At 64.6% G+C, this 17705-nt stretch overlaps 1 protein-coding gene across 4 annotated transcripts in view; it reads right to left on the bottom strand.

The window, feature by feature from the left end:
• The window catches only part of GSE1 (Gse1 coiled-coil protein), a 91828-nt gene extending 77908 nt beyond the window's left edge, over nt 1-13920 (bottom strand). For 2 of the 4 annotated variants that reach the window (XM_068693039.1, XM_068693042.1), the window contains exon 1: nt 11869-13902. In XM_068693039.1, the coding sequence (XP_068549140.1) occupies nt 11869-13803 (1935 nt within the window). In that variant the 5' untranslated portion in view covers nt 13804-13902. Of the gene's footprint in view, nt 1-11868 lie in introns of all 4 variants that reach the window. The other 2 variants (XM_068693041.1, XM_068693043.1) reach the window with 2 other exon arrangements.
• Nucleotides 13921-17705: the final 3785 nt, after the last annotated feature.

Below are 17705 nucleotides of genomic sequence, written 5' to 3'. Positions count from 1 at the left end.
GGTACAGCCCCGACTTGGCACTCGCCGCGCGCCGGCTTCCTGAATTCTTGCTGCTCCGAGCGCGGCGCAGGGGAGGCTGCAAAAGGCTCGTGGAGACCCCAGACCCCCCCCCCAGCCCACCCGCCTCCGACACCCGCAGCACCGCCGGGGGGGGTGAGGATGGCCCCAGTGTCCCCGAGCTGTCCCCGATGCGCCTCGAGGAGCGCTCGGGGTTGGTTTGGTGCCCAGGAAAAGCTCCCGGGAAGGGCTGGGGCTGGGGCAGGGGCGCGCGAGGATTCCTGCGATGTTTTCCCAGCAGCTACACCTCGGCGAGCAGGGCTGCAGCCCCCTCCCTCCCTCCCTCCCTCCTTCTTTTTCCCTCCCTCCCTCCCTCGCCGATGGCGCCTCCAACTCCCTTTGTTTTAATATTATAAAGCAAGCCAGATGCCGGCTTTAATCCCCTCAGCTGGGGAGGATTTGCAAACACATTAGGAGGCAGAGCCGCTGCGAGCCAGCCCCTGCGCTGCTGCTGCTGCTCCCCGGCCCCAGCTGCGGCCTCGGCAAGGGGATCCCGGCCTGGAATTGCCTCCTCGTGCCCCAAGCAGGAGCCGGCGAGGTTCCTCCTGTTGCACGCGCGTGGACGTGGGCACCCCCTGGCATTTGGGGAGCATTGGGAGGGTGCAAGGGGAAGAATTAGAGGTTGGGATGCGCCCCGGTGGCTAAAACCACACGCATCCTGCTCGCTCGCCCATCCATCCTGTTAAAAAAGGGGGTGCAAGCAGAAAATTGGGGGCACGCACCCCATAAAGCTTCCCCAGGGTAAATCGGGGCACAGCCTGGAGCACGGTGCCCCCCCAGCCCCAGGGTGGCACGGGGGGACGGGGAGCGCGGGGACGCACGGTGCTGCACCCCTCTGCCTCGACGTGGGGACACCGAGGGCTCACGGCTCGCCAGATCCCTTCCTTGGGGTGGCAGCAGGGTGAGATCAACCAGGTGGCACCCGTTTATCCCCCGTGGATAAATCCCCCCAGGCGGGATCCCCAGCACCACAGCCCCCGGCATGCAGGGACCCCCGGCACGACGTACCCAAAACGCAGACAGGTGACCGCAGAGCCCCATCTGCTCCCGCCCCCACGAGGTGTATCCTCCACAAAAACAGCCCAAACCGGCCCAAATCGCCCCAATCCCCTCCGTTTTGTGGCTTTTTTTTTTTTTTGGAGGACGAGTTGTTTTTTTTTTAAGAGCAGGATCTCCTCCTTAGCAGCCAGGGGTTCGGAGCGAGCAGAGCTCAGCGCTTGGAAACGACGCCTGCTTTGCCAAGGAAATAATCCCAAGGAACAAAAAAAAAAAAATTAAAAAAATAATAAAAAAGCAGACTCAGAAGATAATTAACTCCACAAAGCAGCAACCCCGAGAAGCTCCAACCTTCCCTGCAACGACCGAGCCTGGGCTCCAAGGACTTTTTTTCTCGCTGCCTGCAGCACGATGGCACCAGCACCCGGGGCCTTGGGATTTTACAGCCTGGGAGCTGCTGGGGCAGATTTGCCCCCCCCAGATTTACCCCCTCCTGTGCCTGGCTCCCCCCCCAGTGCTCCCCATCACCGTGTGGGGTGTAATGGGGTCATGCCCTGTCCCTATGGGGGCAGCAATGGGGACACCAGGGGATTTGGGGGGCTCCATCCCCAGTGGAGACGGGAACCCAGGAGCTGGAGGGGGGGGCACCAAGGGCTGCTGCTGCCCCCCTGCACCCAGACAGGGCAGCCAAACCCCTGGGGTGCCCTACAGCCCCCTCCCCAACCCCACTGCCACCTTTGGGGCCGGTGCAGGGGATGCTCCACGGGGAGCTGGCACCAGCGGCCCCGGCAGCATCGCCGCCCCCCCGCCTGCCCGTGCTGCTCCACGGGGAGGGGAAAAAAAAGGCGAGAAGAGCCGAGAAAAAGCAGTGCCGAGCCAGGCACCCCCCCCATCACACCCCCCCATGCTGCCATCCCCCCCCCCTCCCCCGGCATCCCCCTTCCCTCCCCGCAGCCTCCAGAGAAGCCAACGTCTCCGCGCACCCCTCCAGCCAGGGGCTGGGAATGTGGAAGCAATTGCGCTTGGCAAGGCAGCAGCAGTGAGTCAAAAACAGTTGTTTGGCTTGTCAGCCACCCAGGCCCTGCAGCACTCTTGTTTTCCTTCGCCTGCCTTAACCCCTTCCCACCCCGTTCCCCCCGGTGGGGGCACGCAGCCCCCCCCCTTTATAGGACAGGGACACCCCCAGGGTACCCCGAGCTCTCCGAGCATCCCCCCGGGCACCCCAGTGAGGCCACCACCAGCTCCTTGTCCCCAAAAAGGGGGAGCATCCCCAGCCCTGCTGTGCCCTGGCAGGGTGAGGGGACGTGGCCACGCGTGCCAAGGACCCCAGGTCACCTCCACGCTGGCTCCTGAGCATGGGAAGCCCCCCCCCCCGTGCCCCTAAATGAGGCCATTTATGGCATTTTAGCGATTCTCAGGCTCCTTCCCCACCAGCTCCTCCAGCCCCTTCCCTGCCTGCCATATGGCAGCGAGGCCACAAACGTGGCCGGAGCCGTGAGCAGGGGACACGGCCACGTGTTGGGGGCATCCCCAGCCCGCCCCAAGCACCCCCCCAGCAATAATCCACCCTGTTTCCACCGCTGATTTGGGACGTGGGGACCCAGCTGTCCCTCTGCAGGGGGACAGCCACACGTGGGGACAGCCCCGCTGGCACCCAGCTGGGACCCCAGATCCGTCCCCAAGCTCCCCATGGGACGTGGAGGAGAAGGGGACAGGAGAAAAGCCCCGGGAAGCCTCCTCCCTTCACCTCCCAGCCCGGAGACCCCCCGAAACCACCCCAAAAGCGCGACAGGGGCAGGGCAAAGGGATGGCTGGGGGGGAATCCGACCCCACCAAGAAGTCAGGGAGGAAAACCCGAGGGCAGGAGTGTGTGCGAGGGGCAAAGCAGCCTGCCCGAGCCCAGGGATGAAGGCAGGGACACAAAACGAGGGGGAGCCGGGGTGCCCGAGGGAGCTGCAGCGAGGCAGAGGGGAGGAGGAGGCGAGGTGCTTGCTGACCAAAGTCATTGAGCATTTTTTGGCACGCCTCCCCCCCCCCCCTCCCCTATCGCCCCCCCCCCCCCCCCCCCCCTCGAGTATCCTGGCCGTTGGCCCAGCTCGGAGCTGAACTTAAACAAACTCCTGTTGCAGCCATCTGCTTGATTTTAAAATAAATCAAACAATCTGTTGAGCCGTGGGTGATCAAATTTCCATCTGTGCGGACGCCTGCTCGCCTCCTCGGAGCCTCCGCTTGCCTCTACCAGCCAAACGCTGCTGGCAGCATGTGGCCTCCCTAATTCCTCCAGGAAAGGGAGAAACCGGACCTCCCCCCCCCGCCCCGGCCCCCTCCCCGGCACCCCCTAACCCCAACCCAACGCTCTCTGTAGGGTCGCCCACCGAAGGGATCCGGATTTGGGATTCGGATGGGAGCAAGGCAAAAACGGGGAAAGATCCCAAAAGCTCTCTCGCTGCCCATACCGGGGGAAGGAGGGGGATTCCTCGTCCCTCTCCCCGTCCCCGTTTGTCCCGCGGGGGGAAGAATTAAAAATAAAAGGGCAGCAGCTGCCGGGAGCTGGCCCCTGGCCGCCAGAAATAGCAGCTGGGAGCGCCGCGCGGCTGTCCCCAGCACGGTGCCATGGCACACGGCCCCTCCAGGTGCCCGGCCAGCAGACGGTGGCACCCGGCTCCTCTGCGGTGCCTCCGGGTGCCCCCAGTCCCCAGCTCGCCCCTGACCCCGTGCAGCCACCCTACAGGGCAGGCGGGGACCCCCGTGGCTCTCCGGGGACGTGTGGTGGCCCCGAATGCCCTCTCATCAGCTGGGATCGAGCCTCTGCTGGCATCCCACGGGCTTTGTCCTCCTTCCCCGCTCCCTGAGCTTTTCTTTCTGTTTGGAGGGTGCCGGGCAGGGGGCCAGCACGGCCAGAAATAGGGCAGAGAGGGGAAATAGCAAAGGGAACGAAAGGGAGGAAAAGGCTCAGCCCGAAGGAGAAGGAGCGGGGACAGCTCCTGGCACCCCCAAGGATCTGCCCCATGGGGAAACCAAAGCCCGGGCTGCAGGAGAGCCAGGAGCAGGGGGATCAGTGGGGGCTCCCCAATTCCCCCTTGCAGCAGCTGCGGCAAACACACGGAGCAAAAACCAGGCACGGCCCCGACACCCAGGGCGAGCGGCGAGGGAGGAGCAGGTTACACTGCACCAGCAGGAAAGGAGGAAGGAAAAAAAAAAAAAAACAACACAACCACCACCAGGCCCAAAGCCCTTTCTGGAAGAGGAAAGAAGTGACAGGACCTGGCTGAGAACACGGAGAAAGCCCAGATTTCCTAGTTACTGTGCAGATGTTCTGGACTGGAAACAGAAGACGGCAGGAGGGAGCTCGGCCCCCCCTCCGGAGACACCGCAGCCGGGGCATCTGGAGGCGAGCCGGAGGCGGCTCCGGTCCCGGTTCCCCGGGGACCCGGCAGCCCCAGGGCCCCGTCCCCCCCCCCTGCGTGGCGTTGACCTTGGCACGGGACCTCCCGGGCAAACTGAAGGGCCTTGTCCTCGCCGTGTTTGCGCTTCGGGAGAACTCAGAAGGAGAAGAAAACGCAGCTGTTGGAGAGGCGAGGGCGAGGAGGGAGGGCGGGAGATCGCGCGCGCATCGATATAGAAACGTGGATTTCTTCCCGGCCAGGCTAATAGCTGAAATCACCAGCACTTGGTCAGCATCTGACAAAAATCCCCTCGGGTGCCCGGTGCCTTCCAGCAGCGTGCTGCGGGCAGATGGGGTTTGGTGCTGGCAGTTTGCTGTGCGCCCCCCACCCCGCGCGGCACCGGAGACGCCTGGCGCAGCTGTCCGGCCGTCTGTCCGACCCTCCCCGGCCGTCTGTCCGGCCCTCCCCATTCCAGCAGCCCCAACACGGCTGCAAACCTCCAAAGAGGAGGCCGACACCTCGCCAAAACCTTCCTGGCTCCGAGGTCCCTGCCAAGACCCCGATGGCATCGCCCGGCCCCGCGTCGGAGGAAGCGGCAGGTGCCGGGGGCAGAGCCGGGGACGGTGCCAGGACACGGCCTCGAGGAGGGTCACGGGGGGGGGGCTGAGGTGTCCCCGGGTACCCCCACAGGCCATGCACGGCTGAGGGGATCCCCCCTCTCCCCCCTCGTATCTGCAGGGTCTGGTGTCCCTTTCTGATGTCCCCACGGGTCAGGAATGTCCCCAGCACCCCTCACAGGGATGCGCTCCGGGTGAGCCGGCACAGCGGTGGCGCACGAGCCGCCCCCCAGCAGCAGGTCCCACTCCCCCAAACCTAAAGTCACCAAAGGATGGGGCAGCCCCCCCTCAAAGCCCCCCATCGGAGCCCACCAAGAGCCCTTTAACCCCAGGCAGAGCCCCAGCAGCAGCTGGCTCTGGGGGGGGGCCCTGTTGTGGGTCCCCCCAGCGCTGTGCCGTGGCCGACCGTGCCGGAAGGCGCGGGGCAGAGGCAGCGCGGGGCCAGACGGCGATTTCCTGAGTTTGTGCACAGCGCCTGAGTCAACGCCGGAGGCCGAGCTAATCCCGAGGCACCGAGCCCAGCACCGGGAGCTCCTGCGGGGAGGGCGATGGCACGGAGCTGCACGGGTGCACGCTGCCAAACCCAGAGGGTTTTGCCCCAAATTTGGCTCACTGGTATGCCGCGGGACCGAGCCGGGTTGTGCTGCACAGCTGGGAGCAAGCCAGGTCCTCGGTGCAACTGGGAGCAGCCTGGAAGGCAGCACGGGTGCCTGCATTTACCCTAAAAGCAGAATTCAGCCATCCTCCAGCTGGAGAAGGCTCCTACACCTGCAGCACCACGCTGCAGGGCAGTGCGGGCACCCCCAGCCACGTTCCACGTGTGCCACCGCGCGTCCCCCCGTGGGACAGGGCTCAGCACACGACACAAACCAGCCTGGGGTGGCCGCGGTGCTCGCCGTGCCCTGGCACGGCTCAGAGCAGGTCCGAGAGGGAAGCCGGGGCAGCTGCTGCTCCGACCACGCCAGCGCCGCGCATAAACAGATGACTTCAGCCTCCCGAGAGCTACTAAAGCCCAGCAGCAGCACTCGCAGTGCCGTGGGGTGGGGGGAGAAAGAGAAAAATAAAATAAAAAAAAAAAGGATCCCCCTGCCTGACCCAGCCTCGCTCTGCAGCTGATGATCCAGGGCCTTCACCACCCCTCGTGCGTCCTCCCCGGGTGCCACCGGGCGGAGAACCGGGCTCTCCACGGCTCGAGGCACGATGCAATTTGGAAAATTGGGGTGCAAAGCGAGGAGGGCAGGCGAGGAGCAGCACGCTGGCGCAGCAAGCTGTGCCGGGCCAGCACCTGCTGCAAGGCGGCGCCGGCGCAGCCCTGCGCGAGGAACCCGCTGCCCCCGCGGCCAAGGCACGCTCGAGGAGGCGCCTCCGCAGCCCGTCTCGGCGACGGCGGGGGGGACACGGAGCTGTCAGAGCCCTGGGCTGGGGCCCGGGGAGGATTGTGCCGCTGGAAGGGCTCCCGCCTCCAGCTGCTCGCAGCGGAGGGAAGCCCGGCGCGGCTGGGAGCCTGCCACCGACACGGCGCGCCGGTCCCCTCCCCGCGGAGAGGCCCTGTCCCCACGCCAGGGCCGGGCTGTGCGTGCTGCACGAGGCGCTGCTGAGCTCAGCGGGGCCTCCCCACGGCTTTGGGAACAGGGAACTTGTCCCCCACACGTCCCCAAGGCTCCCACCCTCGGCGCCACGCCACCCCCAGGCTGCGGGGGGCTCGGTGTCCCCTTCCCAGCCTGCAGCCCCCACCCCAACCAGAGAGGAAGGGCAACACTTGGCCTGATCCTGCCCAGCAGCACAGGACCAGCAAGAGCCACTTGGCTGATGTCCCTTTGCAGGGACAGCGTGCGCCGTGGTGCCAGCAGGTCCCAGGGAAATCCCAAATCCTGTCCCTGCGCCGAGGGTGCCAGCGGGGAGCAACCCAAACCCCCCACCCGGCTCCTGCTGGCACCGACGCGGCTGCCAAAAGGAGCCCCCAGGGCTGGAGCAGAGCCAAGCTCCTGGACAAAACGTCCGTCCGTCCGTCTGTCCGTCCATCCCAGAGCTGTCCGTGCCTCTGCCCCATCTCCCCACTTGGCAGCAGCTCCGCAGGAGGCGCGGGGAGGGAGGCCGGAGCTGCTGCAAGATGCTCCCGGGGTTGCGAAAGCGTTTGCACCGCCGCGGCTGCAGGGGAAGGGAGCCCAGCCCGGCCCTTCCCTCTCCCAGGGTGGTGGTGGGGATTGCAGGGGATATTTATTATTTTTTTTGGGGGGGGAGAGGATGAAGGGAAAGCTGAGAAAGGAGCCGTTCCCTCGCTCTTTGTGGGGAGGGGGCATCTCCAAATCCTGCCACGTGTCCCAGGAGGAGAGAGGCAGCGTTTGGTCCCCCCCCTGCGGTGCTGCTGCTGCTGCTTTTGGGAAAGGGAGAGGGAAGGTGGGGAGGGATTAGAAAAAAAATATATAGCAGCCAGCTGGTGAGCTGTGGAGTCAGCACGAGGCCCGCAGGACGCCGCGGCTGGCAGCGGCACGGGATCGCTGGCATTTCGGACAGCTGGGACGGCAAGGTCAGGCCAGCCAAAGGAAAAAAAACCTTTGCTCTCCCCCCCCGGGCACGGCTGAAGGACGTTCGCCCCCAGACGCAGCCCCCAGCACCCCGGGGTGAGGAGGCAGGGGCAGCAGGGGGGGGTTGGAGAGGGGCTGAGCAGCGGGACGGGGCGCGGAGGGCTGCGGGTTTCCAGCCCAGCTTCGCGCGCACCAAGTGCGGACAAACAGCCTGACCTCATCGGCAGGAAGAAGCAGGAGGCACATTTTCCCAGCCTTGTTTCTTTGTTCGCCATCTGGGAACGCGACCCAGCGGGAGGCCGTGCCCCGAGCCATGAAGTCATGGTCTGGTTCTGGTGCCACCTCCGAGCCCTCACCGAGACCTCAGCCGAAACCGCCGGGCGCGGCTGTTCCCGAGGCCACCCCCCAGGAGAAAGCCTCCCTCACCAAAACGTGGGGCGAGCCTCGCTGCGAACATCTCTCACACACACACATATCGCAAACACCACGAGTTTATCCCCAAAAAGTTGGCTCAAAACCCCTTCGGCCTCATTTTGCTCTTTATCCGCTACAATCAGCGACGGCACAACCGGCGCAAGACGTAACCAGCCAAGGTTCCATCTCGCTGACCCCAAAAAAAGCCCCAAAAAAAAGGTGAAAGCGAGACCTGCTCTGCCCCTCCACGCTCCCAGGAGCACCCCGGTGCGTGCCCCCCTCCGCAGCCCGCACACGGAGCCGCAGAAGCAGCCAGCTTGGCAGGGAAAGCGCAGCCGCTGGTGCTGGCACCTCACCCGCTTTGCCGGGAGATTTTTTTTTTCTCCAGTTTGCTTCAAAACGAACAAAAGACGCACGGAAAACAGAGGTCCCCGGCCCGTGACCCATCCCGAGAGGTTTTTCTCCCTTCTCCTGCTGCCACGCACCTGGAGATTGGGGCCCTCCCCAGGAATTTGGCGCGGGGAGGAGGATCAGGCTTCGCCCTCCGCCTCCTGGCTTGGCTTTCGCAGCATCCTTTCTGCCTGCACTCCTCAGGACCTGGCAGGGAAGCTCTTTGATGTCTGCCCCAAACCTCTTTAAAAGGCCGGGGGAGGATGCTCCCAGCAGCTGGAGGCTCCCCTCGGGGTTACCGCGGCACGGCCCTAAAGGAAGGGGCAAAACCCTGCAGGGATCGGGATCATCTGCACCGCTGTGGGGCTGGGATTGGGTGCCACCCCACAAGGAGAACCAGGGGTCCTCTGCCAAGCCCCGACGTGCCCCGGAGCCGTAATTGCAGCAGGGAAAAGCTCAGCCTCAGGCTCTCACCTCGCCCAGACCCAAATCTTCTCCTCCTCCTCCTGGGGCCGGGCTCCTCCTGGGGACACCCGCGGGTGGCGGCGGTGACACGAGGGCAGAGCCTTGCTGTGACAGCAGGCAGCGCTCCGAAACCCGATGGAGGATGGGGATGAGAGGAGGCAGCAAAGCCTCTTAAGGAGCGGGATTTCCCCAGGTGCAGGGTCGGCAGCACCTGGAGGCAGCAGGAGCGGCTCTCCCCGAGCCACAGCAGGGTGCGGAGCCCCCCCAGGGGGTTCAGCCAGCAAGCAGAGAGCAGTGGGTGCTGCTCGGTTTTTGGTGAGCTCGGAGCAATTCCCCCTGCACCTGCCTGGCTCTCACTGTTTGTAAGGCACCCTCCAGCAGCACCGCAGCCCCCCCAGATGCAGCAACCCCCCCCCAAAATGAGGCAGCCCCCCAAATTCCCCTTGCAAGGGGTAGAGCTGGATGCGCTCTCCTGGTGCGCACCTCAGAGGGGACCGAGGGTGGCAAGCCAGCAGACACCCACACCGACCCAAATCCACCCTACAAACCCAAATCCGCCCTACAATCCCAAATCCACCCTACAAAAGCCAAAAGCAGGGGCTGTGGCAGCCCCAAGGGGCTTGGAGATAACCAAGAGAGCCTCCTTGAGCAGGACCTGCCCCCCCCCCTGCTCTCCACCTCCCCACCAGCAGCAGAGGCACCAGCCCACCCCACTAATGAGCTGCCTGCCCCCTAATGAGCTCCGGGTGCTGGGTTCCCTCGTTAGCAGCTCCAAGCTGCCCCAAAAAGGACCCAACCTCCACGGGGACATCTGGCTGCAGTTACCCAGCACCGGGTCTGGGGTCCAGACCCGAAACCAATGGGGTCAGCCAGCTGCGGGCAGGGCAGCAGCAAGCCACCAGCTCCGGGTGCAGGGGGTGTCCGTCCTGGGCATGGGAAATAAAAAAAAAAAAACATGAAGATTTGGTAAAAAAAAAAAAGCAGCAGAGCTGCGAGGAGGGGCAGGGCGATGGGTTTAGCCCCCTGGTCCAGCAGGATCCTGCCTGATTCCATGTGGGAAGAGCGTAAAGGTGGGGAGGGAGACGGTGAGGGGACCACAAAAGTGCCCCCCAGGACTTGGAAGAGCCCCAAAAACTGAAGCGGTGCCTGCCCTCCCCAAGCAGCTCCTGCACGGAACAAGAGGGAGGAATTGAATGGCATCCCCTCCCCAGGACACCCTGGGCGTCCTCCTCCTCCTCCCCCTCTGCCCCTCCTGACCCCACACAAAAGCTTTTCGGAGCTGCTCGGGTCACACGCGGGGCTGCAGGCGGGAGCCAAGGGGAAGTTTTGGGGTTGGGGACGAGGACACGAGGATGCGTGTCCGGGAAATGCCCGGCTCCAGGGGAAAGGGGCAGGAAATCCCCGAGCACCAAATGCTGGAGTCCGAGCTGGGGCAGAGCAGCTCAGGACCAGCACGGCCACCAGCACCACGTGCCCACGCTGTGGCCTGGGGACCCTACAGGGACAGAGGTGGGAAATACCCGCTGGGGACACGTGGATCCCATTCCCTTCACCGCCTGCACCCTCCTGACCCCTTCTGGAGCAGCACCCCGGGGTGGGCACCCCTCGCCTGGATCCCAAACCCTCTGCGGCCACCGGACAGCACGGGGTGAGTGCCACCAGCTCCTGCAGACAGCAGGACAGACAGACAGATGGACAGAACAGCCACAAGCACGACCCCAAAAGCATCCTGGCTCCGGTGTCCCGTGAGCCTCCACCTCGAACCCCTGCGCGCTGCGAGTTGCATCAGCTGGGAGCAGCCTCCCAGGAGGGCGAGCTTGGGAACGAACCATCCTCGTCCACGAACGAGCCACCCCGATGGATGAGCAGCCCGGATCAGGCCCCCATGATGAGGGGAAACCTCTTGAAGGCAACGGGTTTCCAGAGGATTCCCCTCGCCGGTGCCAAGCCCACCTCCCGTGCCATCCTGGCACGGCTGCGCCCACCCTCGGGGTCCCGGCGGGGTCCCCCTGGCACGGCCGGACACGGAGCCACGAGGAAATTATTTTTGTAATAATGGGGCAGGGGAGAGCAGGAGAGCAAAGGAGCGCTGCCTCGGGAGGGCTGTTTTGCATTTCTAAAGAAAATGCCAGCGCTTCGGAGAGCCGCGGGGTTCTGGCTCCGAACGGAGCCGAAAGGCTTTGAAAAGTAATTTGGGGATTTGGGATGCTGGTATTTTACAGAGCCCGGTCTGGGGCCTGGCCTGCAGATAGAGAGCAGCTGCTCTCCAGGAGCCACGCTCCCACGAGCTGGAAATTCGGGGTAGGAGCAGCAGCTTCCCCGTCCCACCAGAAAGGCGAACTCCAAGGGAAATCTTTTTTGCTCTTGGCGCAACTTCCCAGGCGGTGCCCCCGCGGCGCCCCGCGTAACCCCGCTGGGCTCGCCCCCGAGCCTGCACATCAGCCTCCCAGCTGCAGGAAGGGCTCGGGTTTCTCCGAGAGGAAACCCTTTGATTCGGGCGCCCTATAAAACCGGAGATAACTCGGGAAGTTTCCTCGGCAGCGCAGGCTGGCTGCGCGCTCCCCTCGGCCGGAGGAATTTCCCGAGGATGCCGGCTGTGGCGGGCACGGGCAGCCCGCCCTCGGCTCCCTGGTTATCCCGGACTGCGGGCGGTACAAGACCAGGATTTCCTCCGTTCTGGCCACCTCGGAGGACAAACAACCCCACCTCCTTCACGCGGGGCTCCAAAAGAGCCGGCGCCAGCGGCGCAGATATATGGTTCTGCAAGCGGACAGGTCTTGGCTCTCCCGAGCCTCTTGGAAAGGTTTTGATCCGTTCCTTGTCGGCTTGAGGGCTCCAAAAGTTCATTGCTAAAGGCACCCCATCCCTTAGCGTTCACCCCCCTGGGACTGAACCCAAAAGGAGAGCATCCATCTGTCACCACCCTGCCTCCCGCTCGGTGCCAGAACCGTCCCGGCAGGGGGAAAGGGGTGGGGAGGGAGAGGTGGGGAGGGAAGGTTTCGGGGCCCGGCGCCTTACCTTGGGGAGCAGAGCCGGGGGCGCAGCAGCCAGCAGCTCCGGGGGGGCCACGCTCTTGCCGGCCAGGACCACGGCCCCGCAGTCGGCACAGGCGCCGATGGTCAGCTGCTTCCCGTCGTCCACCAGCAGGCTGTTGGCCACGCGCAGGGTGTAGAGGAAGACGGGGAGCCGGGCGACCTGCACCGCTTTTAATCCAAGGCATCGCTTCTTCTCCTGGCGGCAGAAGAAGCAGACGAAGGTCTCCACTTTGTACTGCCGCGACCAGGCGCTGCTGGGGTGCTGCGAGTTCCTGCCCTCGTGCTGCAGCCACTGGCCCAGCAGGTCGTGGTAGCACAGCACGCAGGTGGCCACCAGCCCCGTGGAATCGGCCGGCCGGGCCCGCGGGGCGGGCGGGTAGACGGTGAGGAAGGGGAAGAAGGGCTCCTTCTCCCCGAAACGCCCCGGCGGGTTGACGTTCAGCTGGAACTCCTTGCCTGCCCCCAGCTCGGCCCCGCAGATGTAGCACACGGAGCCGGGGCCCGGCTTGCCGCCGGGGTGGCCGGCCAAACCGCCGGGCTCTCCGGCGGAGAAAACCTGGTGGTACCTCCCCAGGAAGCTCTGCACCGAGGCGATGAGCTCCTCGTTGTGGCACGCCCTGTACATGGCCCACAGGTCCTGCAGGACCCCGTAGCACTTGCGGCAGCTGCTCACCTCCCAGTGCTTGTTCAGCCCCTTGGCGCCGGGCGGGCAAGGCAGGAGGCTGAGGAAGGGGAAGTGCATGGTGCTCTTGGCGTTGCCGTTGGTGATCTTGGCCGCCACCGGCCTCGCCTCCTTGCCGCACTCCTCCCCGCACAGGTAGCAAGCTTCGGGTGCTGGTGGCACGCTCGCCCCATCCTCCTTCGGCCCTCGGCGACCCTTGGGGGCCACGGCGGCGGCGGCAGCGGTGGCGTTGAGGGGCACGACGTAGAGCCGCTGCAGCACCGGCACGTTGGCCAGCTCGAAGCTCTGCCACTGCTGCATGAGGGAGGCGAAGCAGCAGGGGCACACCAAGGTGCTGCCGGCCGGAGAGAGGGGCTGGGCGCCCGGCGGGGGGCTGTGAAGCCAGAGGAAAGGGAAGAAAGGCGCCGGCGAGCTCCTCTCCTGCTTCTGCACGTGGACGCGGTGCTGCCCGCCGGGCGCCAAGGGGCTGCCGCAGATGTAGCAGGCGGTGCCCGCCGCCCAAGCGGGCCGCCGGCCTTCCTCCTCCTCCTCCTCTCCCTCCTCCTCCTCCTCCTCCTCCTCCTCCTCGCTGGTGATGTTGATCTCGCTGTCCTCCGACGAGCAGCACGGCGGCCCCCGCTTGCCCCCAGCCGCCGGGGGGGCCCTGCCGGTGCCTCCCGGCCCCTCAGCCTCCGACAGGGGCTCGGCGTCGGACAGCTCGGAGAGCTCGGAGCCAGCCGCCGGCCCTTCGTCCTCCTCCTCCTCTTCCTCCTCTTCCTCCTCCTCGTCTTCCCGGCGTCCCGGAGCCGCGGCGGGGTCCCAGCCCGGAGCCCCCCTGCGCAGCCCGGTGCCCCCCGGTGCCGCTTCGCACTGGTGGGGCCGCTTGAGCCAGTACATGCGCTTCTCCACCGGCGTGCGGCTGCGCTCGAAGGAGTCCCACTGCTCGCCCAGGAAGCAGCGGCACACGGCGCACACCAGCGCGCAGCCCTCGGCGGAGACGGCGCGGGCGCCGGGCGCCGGCTCCTGGTGCTGGAGGAAAGGGAAAAAGGGCCGGTGGTCGCGGGGGGGCCTGACTTGAAGCTTCAGCTCCTTGCCGCGGCTGATGCCGCCGCCGCAGATGAAGCAGCAGAGAGCCGGAGAGGGGCTCGCCGGAGCTCCGGCGGCCGCCGGGCCCCCCTCGCCGGCCGCCAGCGCGGCCATCAGGCGCTGCTTGCGGGAGAGCGGCGCCGCCGCCGCCCCCGGCCCCGCCGAGCTCATCGCCGCCCCCGGCTCATCCCGCGGCTCCGGCGGCCACGCAGGCTCGGGGGGCGGGTTTGCCCGGCGCGCCCCCCCCCGTGCGCGCACACACACACACAAGGCGCACACACACACACACACACGGCACACGCGCGCACGGGGCGCACACGCAGAGCGCACACACACACACGGAGCTGCTGCCGCCCCCCCCGGCCGCAGAGGGGGAAGATATAAAGGGAAGGGGGAAAGGGGGAAGGGGGGGGAAAGTTGGAAGGGAGAGGGGTTGGGAAATTTGGGGGGGGGAAGGGGAGGAAGGGGAGGGAAAGGGGGAAAGGGAGAGAAAAGGGGGAATGGGAGAAAAGGGGAAGGGGGGGGAAGAAAAGGGGGGAGGAAAAAGGAGGGGGGTGGGAAAAGAAAGGAAAAAGGGGGGAGAAAAGGAAAAAGGGGGAGAAAGGGGAAAAGGGGGAGAAAAGGGAAAGAGGGAAAGAAAAGGAGAAGAGGGGAAGAAAAAGAAATAAAAGAAAAAAGGAATGAAAAGGAAAGAAAAAGGAAAAGGGGAAAGAAAGGGAAAAAGGGAAAGAAAAAGAAAAAGTAAAAGAAAAAGTAAAAGAAAAAAGGGACAAAGAGAAAGGAAAAAATAGGGAAAATGAAAGAAAAAGGAAGGAATAAAAGAAAAAGGAAAAAAAAAAGAAGAAAAGGAAAAAAGAAAAAAATAGTAAAAGGAAAAAAAGGAAAAAAGAAAAAGTAAAAAGTGAAAAGTAAAAGAAAAAAGGGAAAAAGTAAAAAGGGGGAAAAGAAAAAATGGGAAAAAGAAAAAAGGGGGAAAAAGCAAAAGAAAAAAGGGGAAAAAAGCGAGGAAAAAAGCGGGGAAAAGAAAAAAAAAGCAAAAGTCGAAAAGAAAGGAAAAAAAAAAAAAGCCCTGACGAAATAAATAATTAAAAAGCCACCGGCGCGGGATCAAAAAGTTCGCAGCGAGCAGTTGGGGTCGGGCCGCAGCTCAGCCCCCGCCCGGCCCCTCCCCGGCCGCCCCCCCCCGCGCCGCCCCCCGCCGAGATCTGCCCGGGGGGGGCCCCCCCTGCCCATGCCGGGACCCCACGGGGGGGCGTCTGCAAGCGCAGCCCATGGGGCTCGGAGGGGTCCCGACATGGTGGGGGGGCTCTGGGGGGGGTACACAGTGAGCTCCCCCCCCGGGGGGTGTCAGCAACCGAGCCCGTGTGGGGTCCCCATGCCTCGTTCCCCCCCTGCACCCCGTCTTTGTACCATGGCGCTTGGGGCAGCGCGCACCCCAAAAGTGGCACCGTGGGGGGGACGGGTCCCACGGGGGGGACAATGTCCCAAGGGGGGCACTGTGCCCTATGGGGGGGCTGTGCCCTATAGGGTGCTGTGCCCTATAGGGTGCTGTGCCCTATGGGGACCCCGTAAGTCCCATGGGGGGGGCCGTGTCCCCCCAGATGTCACCAACACCACCGCGCACCCGTCCTTCTTAACCGGGCGCCCCCACGGCAGGCCGGCCCCGGTAATTTATTTCCCATTTCAAAGCCCGGCCGCCGTTCCAGTTCGATACCAGATCCCATTTCCCCCTCGATCCTAAAAACTCTGCAGCGCCTCGCCGCTCGCTGCTAAATAGCTGCTGTGTTCTCCGCCGGAGCTGGCCGCCTTTCAGCCAGGCGTGCGATCACCCCGCAGCCTCCCTACCTGCCTCCCAGCCCGCCGGCAGCTTTTAGTGCTGCTCCAGCGTTTTGCTGTCCTTGGGCAAGCTGCGCCCGGGGCTTAGGGAGCAAAAAAACCCTATAAATATAGGGATATTAAAAAAATATATATAAAAATTAGGGATGCTTGACGCATGTTCATGGCAAGTCACCGCAACGGTGCCTGGGTTGGCACGGAGCTCCCCGCTCCTCGCCACCCTCGGGGTCACCCCACAGCATGATCCTGGCCCCCAAAAGTGGCCCTGGAAGCGGTGCTGTGCCCCCCCCCCGGCTCGGCCAGCCCTCGCTGTCACCCCCCCGGCCCATCCGACGCCCGCCGGCAACTGGCCGTGAGATCAAAGAGCTCGGGGGGCATCAGCTGGAGCGCGGGCAGGGGGCACGGGGGGCTCTTTGGGGACGGGGATCCAGTTTCCAGGCAGATGGCTCCGGCAATAAAGACGTGGCGGTGGCGGGGAGGCGACACAGAAGGGGGGAACACGATACCCCGGGGGGGAACGGGCTGCACGGGGTGGGTTTATTTTTTATTTTTTATTTTTTATTTTTTATTTTTTATTTTTTTTTCAGGGTGCTCCGGCAGGCAGCGGGGGCCTCGCTGTGGTTTATTTATTTATAGGGCTGATGTTGCGGCTGCTCTATGCGGCGCGTGCTGGGAGTGCTCTTTAAAGGTCTCCCAGCATCGCCCCTTCTCCTTGGCACCCCGCGGCCAGCACCGTGGGGCTCCCCCCTCGCCGTGTTTTTTTTTAGGGTGCGCGCTTTGAGACCCACCAGGATGGGACCCCCGCCCGGGAAAAGCCCCCAGGCAGCAGCAGCGGGTACGGGAAGGCTTCAGCTGTCCCTTCAGCCTCCACTTCTGCTCCCTGTGGGTTTTTTTGTGGGGAGCAGGGCTCGGGGCTGCCCCCCCTTGCCCAGCCGGAGCCCCGCTCCCCCCCGGTGGGCTCAGCCCACCCCCGGCGCGGGGCCGACAGATGCTCCCCCGCCTGCGCCGCAGATGGGCGAGGAAACAACGCGCTGCATTCACGGACCCCAGGCCGGAGCCCTCCTCCTCATCCCATCCCAAAACGCCCTCCGTACAACTTTCTGCCCCCCCAAGCCTCTCCAGGGGGGGTACAAGCCCCCTGGCTCCCCCCTCACATCCCGGTGGGGCGCAGCCTGCCTGGGAGCAGCTCCCCAGGCTTTGGCTGCGCGGGGACAGAGCAGCTCATTTATCATCCACCGCCGCCCCGGCCCTGCGGTCGCTGTTTTTTTTTTTTTTTTTAATTTTTTTTCTTTTTTTTTTTTTTTGCAACAGAGAAGCTGGGAGGGAGAGAGAATTTCTCAAGTCGGCCCCGGCAAGAACTGAAAACATATGCCCTGGCGGCAAACACGTCCCCCGGGGCGCGCGGCGATGGAGGCGAGCCTGGCGCAGGATTTTCCACCGCGGCTCCCCCCTCGTGCGCCGGTGCCGGGGAGGGTCCCCGTTGGATCCTGAGCTTTTAAAACCACCCCAAAGCTGGGGATGGGGTCTGCAGCTCATCTCCAGCGCCGTCGTGTCCCCTGGCACGAAGGCAAAGCCGAGCGAGGCGGAGCCGGGCGGCCTCCGCGTGGCCGCGTTGCATCAGGGCTGGGGAGCGGGCGCTGGTTGTGCAAGGTGCTGAGCAAACAGCCCCCGGGGGCCAAGCAGCCCTGCCAGCCCCCCCCCCAAGCTTGCATCAGGAGAGTTTTGGCCGTGCCAGCAGCCCGCACGCTGCTGGAGCCACCCCGTGTCCCCATCCCCGTCCCCATCCGTGCCCGGCGGTGCCCGCTCGGTGGCCAAGCTGCCGCGGTGCCCTCGCGGGGAGGCACGTGCTGCAGCTCCCCGGCCCCAGGACCCGGAGGTTAATATGGAAATTACCAACTGCTTATTCCTTCCAGCTGTTGCTGTGAGTCATCGAGTGCCTTAAAGAGCATTTCAAACAACGCAGTGCCTTCGAGACAGTGTGACTGCTCCCCCCTCCTCCCTGCCACCCCCTCCGGATAATCCTCCGCGGGGTCTGCTGGCTGTAAAGGGGGAGATTTCTCCCAGGAGGTGATTCCCAGCCCCGCGTGGCTCACGGGGACAGAAGAGCAGCCCCTGGGCTCCCACCTCTGCCGTGGGTTCCCAACAGAGGGGAAGGGGTTGGGGGAAATCGCCCCGTGCCGGGCTGTGCCACGGCACCGGCATGGGAAGAGCCTCAGGGTACAGCAAGCACCCGGCAC

This window comes from Anas acuta, chromosome 10 (genome assembly GCF_963932015.1).
Source record: "Anas acuta chromosome 10, bAnaAcu1.1, whole genome shotgun sequence".
In the NCBI taxonomy this organism is placed as follows: domain Eukaryota; kingdom Metazoa; phylum Chordata; class Aves; order Anseriformes; family Anatidae; genus Anas; species Anas acuta.
Note: the sequence above shows the minus strand (reverse complement) of the source record. Positions and strands in the feature narration are given on the sequence as shown.